Here is a 5,059-nt window from a genome sequence, read left to right on the forward strand (position 1 = left end):
TCCCTGCCACTCCTCATTTCCAACATGCCTTTGACGTAGCACATGGTCGCTGTGCTCCATTTCTTCTTCAGGGGCAATGCAGAGGTTTCTCTCCTGAGGTTTAGGCAGATGTCAGCGAGGCAGGAGGGGCTGTGCTCTCCTGGTCGGGGCTATTTTGCTACGTCCTTGTTTGATAACGTTCTCGATCTGCCAAAAATAGAGCCCCAGCATGCTGTAGTCCCGAGCAAGACTTCAGCTTGCTGTTGTCAATACAAAGTAAACTGTCTTTCCAGTTGCAAAGTTAGGTTTTTGAGGAGTTCAACTCCTTTAGTGAATAAATAGGATCTGGGTGTGATTTACAGCCCCAACTCTGTGTGTTAGTGTCCAGGGAACAGAGAGGCTCAGGGAAGCATCTGAGCTGGCATCTTGAGGAGCTTTGGTGGCCTGTGTTACTCCTCCAAGTCTTTCTTCAGCCTCACCAGTCCTGTGAGGGGTATGTGAATCTTGGACCACTGACTTCTTTTGAGCCCATGCTGCTGGAGTGCTCAGCCATAGCCTGCTGCTCAGATGTTGGCTCATCAGAAAAGTCGTTCAAACGCTGATCTGTTGCTCGTAGTCTTTCCTGGCCTCCAAACACACAGAAAGCAGGCTGGTCCCCGTGGCTTCCCTGCATTTTCTCGAGTGGTAGCTTTGCTGTAAGACATGGCAAGCGGAGGAGGGAGGAACTGGGGCTGTGCTTGGTGCCCTCTGCTGTCCTTGGGACTCGCTTCGGTTGCTCTTTGGTTTCAGTAAACGACTTGGAGAGGAGAAAAAAATAGGAGTAAGGCAGATATTCCACTTTTTTCCCCGTTGACTGTTATCTTTTTCAGGCTGTAGAGCAACGAATTCGAGAGGAACAGCGAATGATGGATGAGAAGATAGTCTTGGAACTGGACCAAAAAGTGATAGACCAACAGAGCACTCTGGAGAAGGCTGGGGTGTCTGGCTTCTACATCACCACCAACCCACAGGTTGGTGTTTAGGCAGGGAGTGTAAGATTCTACTGCAAGAGTAGTCTTGTGTTAATTCTTTATTTTTTAAAAAATCTTGCTCTTAATGAATTCTGAATCACTGGATCAGAAAGAATGATCCATCCTTTGCCTTGTCAGCGGATGGGCAATGTGCCATGGGCGGATGTAGTACCAGGTTCCTAATAAAGGAGCAGAACCCGTTAGACAGGGCAATTATCTCCAGCTTTCTGCAGTATTTTTCCCAGTGTGGAGGGAAGAAACATTGTGCCAACAGCCTGCAGTGGTGTGACTCTTGAATGGGTCTGAATAATACTAAAATAAGTGGCTGCGTAGGCTTTATCACTTTTGTACCTAGCTTAGCATACAAATTGCCTTCCAGAAGTCTTTTTATTGGGCATCTTGTTAATTCTTGCATGTGACTTGCTGGAGATGATGATCTCAGACTGTGATTAGAAAATTGTTCTCGGTTTTCCCAGTGCATCTGCTCTTAAAACTTCTGAGCAATCGCCTGGGTTTTTCTCTGTTTTCTTAACGCCACCACAGGAATGAAAAAATAAAACTTCCAAAGTCTCATTGTAACGCCACAGAAGTTTGCAGGGGATGCAGAAACAGGCTGTTCTTAACTCTGTTTTTTCAGCTGATTAAATTTCACTTTGATAAAGACCTACTAGTGAGAAAAGACAGATTAAACTAAGTTAGTTAAACAGGCATTTTGCAAAACCCACACAATTCCTGGTTGTGTAGCCTTAAACAACCCTCTTCTTTTTCTTGTGCTGCTGTTCCTTATCTGTATAATGAAAGCAGCTCTTTCTCTCCCCTCCTGCCCCTGCCTTTTTTTTTATGTTATTTTTGTAAGTAATAAGATTCCTATTTGCTGGATTTTGTTTATGTTTGCCTTTACGATAGCTGGCAAACCAGACCCAGACTTTGGCTTGTACCTGTGAATGCCACCATCGTATAAGAAATCACTGCTGGAATCTGTTCTCCATGCGTTTTGCATCAGCTGTTGTGTTTCCTCCCAGTCTGTATAAAATGCCTGCTTATGCCGCTGGTATATTTTTACAAAAATAGATTTTTATTTCCATAGTGTAATGTCTGCAAGCCTGAGTCACAGAACAGAGTTCACTGAACTAGATACTCCACTCTGTAGTCTCTGTGCTAAATGGCTTGTGAGCTAGATGTAACTAAAGAACAAGCAGATGGTAAGGAAGCCATAAGCTGATAGTGGTGACTACAGGAGGCAGTGATCTCCACTTGATTACAGTCATGGAAAAGGGAGTTTTTGAAGGGGAATGAAATACCTAGAGGGAATTTGGTGCAGCAGCACAGCAGTGTGTTGCACATGGCTTAGACTCCACTTAGAGAGTACCCAGAGCGATCCCTCCTGCTTCCCGCCCTTCTCTGCTGGGTAAGGATGAGGGCGTTGAAGATGCTGCTGAAGGATGAGGGGAGGGTGCTATGCCAACCAGGAGAACCTCCTCTGGGGTGCGTGGCTGTGTGTGTGCCAGGGAGGCTGCTGCCCCACTCCTGGAGGCTGCTCCAGGAGGGGATACCTGCAGAACTGTCTGGCCCTCACTGCATTTATCACTAAATCGCCGTCAAGGAGAAAGAACCTTTCTGAATCCTTCATGAATCGTAAAGCCCTGGGATTCCTAAGACAGCTGCAGTTTGCAGCAGATCTCTTAAGATGTTACTGCCCTGTGTTTTATAGAAAGGCTTAAACAAGACAAAGTCTTTGTTTTGTGTTTGCCTGTTTTCTCTTTTGTTCCCTGAAGATTAGTAGCTCTTGAGTGGGTGGTACAAACCAGTCCTTTCTGCTTCCTGCAGGAGGGAATGGGATCATCTTATTGCAGAAATGTCTGTCTTCCCTTGCAGGAGCTGACTTTACAGATGAATTTACTGGAGCTGATTCGGAAGTTACAACAGAAGGAATCAGAGTCCAAGAACGCTTTTTCCTGAACAAGCAAATCTGCTGTTTACTTTCCAGAGTTTTCTTCTGACTTCCCTCTAAAGAATAGACTGTTAATGCATTCGCTTTGTATTGTGTCAGGAAGAGGCTACTGGCTGTAGAAGAAATAGCTGAGGCCCTTAGATAACCTTAGAACTGGGGCACGCCGACCCCCAGAGCAGGGGATGGTGAGGGAGCATCAGACTGCCTCTCCAGTCCTTGGAGCAAGATGTGTGCTGCATATCTCGCTAAGATGAGAGAGAATGGAGGGCCTTACTCTGCCACATACAGCCTGCAGCCTTGGTGAGGCCATTTACTAGGCCAAGGGAGACTGGGCCGGGAACCAAGGCAGCAAACCCAGCCCAGCTGAATGTGGGTGACCCCTGTGTTTAGGTGTATCATGCTGAACAGGTGAGCAATGTGATCGCCAAATTGCGATCTGCTCTTCCCATTTGAGGAGGAGGAGCAAGTGTCTCAGGTAGGGAATGGGAGAGGTGAGTAGCTGCCATATCAGAAAAGGGAAGCGAAGTGGACTCGCCATCTGGAGCCACCTCGCCATGGCAGATGGTTGGCAGCTGGGGAAAAAAAGTCCAAGGTTTATTTACAAGAAGATGCTTCAGTGTGTGTTGAGGCAGAAACAGCCTCTTAAACAGGCAGACCCTTCCCAGAGAGACCTCTAGGCAGATACCAGCATCGGCTTTATTAAAGGAGGATTTCTGGACTCTACCTGGCATTACTGGACTGTGATGTTCACACTGTTCCTACCCGACTTGGATAGCAGAGAAGGCTTGAGAGCTTTTGCTTTGTTACTTTAAACTGGTTTCCAAATGGAGACAAATAAAATATTCTGTCCTGCCTTCTGAGGCTGCAGCTTTCTAAATGTCAAGGATTGTGATTACATGTCCCATCCCTGCTTATTGAGCGTGGGTTTGGGGTGCACTAGATTAAAGCTGGGGGGGGCGGGGGGGGAACCCCCTGAGTGTTTCTTGAGACCTTTCAGGGCTGAGCTGATGACCCTGAGAGCCTAAGTCGCAACCCCGGGTCTCAGTGCACTTGTTGAAAACTTGGTAAAAGATTCCTTCGAGTGTGTAAGAAATGTGTTGGTGCCAGGCAGTGTGCAGTGTTGGCTGCCTGTAGGAAACAGGGCGGTGCAAGGGAGAGTCTGTAGGCAGTTCTGTTCTTCACGGGTGAAGTTCAAGCCAGAGAAGCTGTTGGGGGTGGCTCAAAGACTTGGGCCATCGTGTGTTGAAGGGATTTGATTACACCCGGGACACTGTTTAAGGGTTTGCTGGCATTCCCGGAGCAAGGATTGTATTTCGGAAACATCCCCTTCACGTTAGTATTTGCTCTTGCCTGCATCCTCTGCTATTGCTGCAGCAAGCTCTTTTCACAGCAGAAGGCAGTGTGAGAAGATTCAGTACGCTGTTAATTACTGAGGCTGGGAAATGAGTTGGTACCCCTTGCTGGGAGTACTGTGTGCCCTTATGTTCACATGGAAGTAGATCACTGAAGCTGGACCGAGCCAGCTAAAGGAAGGAAACCTGCAAAGGTTTTGGAAGAGCTTGTGGGTGGCCTTTTGGTAGGGAGAGGTGGTGGCAGAGGAGTTGCCTGCTACTGTAGACAAACACGCTGAAGTTCAGCAGCTAAAAGGACCAACAAGGCTTTTGCAAATTTAGGTCTGCGTCCCCCTCCTGTTTCCATCACGGGTGGATGTTTCCTCCCCACGGGAACATGCTGCTACAGCTGCAGGCAAGAGGCACTGCTCTTCTGGGGTCTTCACCTCCTGGGCGAAAATCCCCAGCTGGAAAGTGGGCTGACGTGGGACCTGCACCATTCCAGGATCCCCACGAACCACCTTGAACTGTGCTGCCCCTTGATCCTCAGCTGGGGGCCCTGCACTCAACTGCTACAATGGCGAGGAGCAGAGTGGGCAACGTTCCCCTCTGGAGCCGTGGTTGTCCTGCCCTTGAGGGCACGCACAGACAGAGTAGGCTCTGGTGCTGACCCAGGGAAGAAGGCATCCGTGTTCCTCTGTGTGTGGCCACAGCTATCAGCAAGGAAATTGCTTCCCGAGGTGGGAATGAGGAAAGCAGGGATGAACGATGGGTGCTATTGCAGGGAA

General features: G+C 48.2%; 1 protein-coding gene across 1 annotated transcript in view; it reads left to right on the plus strand.

Moving 5' to 3' along the window:
• LOC104160656 (protein DGCR6) overlaps positions 1 to 2,948 on the plus strand; it is a gene marked incomplete at its 5' end in the record, with an annotated part of 5,653 nt that extends 2,705 nt beyond the window's left edge. Inside the window, 2 exons of the mRNA XM_009698841.1 lie at positions 849 to 989; positions 2,865 to 2,948. Of these exons, the coding sequence (XP_009697143.1) occupies positions 849 to 989; positions 2,865 to 2,948 (225 nt within the window). The remainder of the gene's footprint in view (positions 1 to 848; positions 990 to 2,864) is intronic.
• Positions 2,949 to 5,059: the final 2,111 nt, after the last annotated feature.

The sequence above is a fragment of the Cariama cristata genome, unplaced genomic scaffold (assembly GCF_000690535.1).
Source record: "Cariama cristata isolate BGI_N322 unplaced genomic scaffold, ASM69053v1 scaffold37424, whole genome shotgun sequence".
In the NCBI taxonomy this organism is placed as follows: Eukaryota; Metazoa; Chordata; class Aves; order Cariamiformes; family Cariamidae; genus Cariama; species Cariama cristata.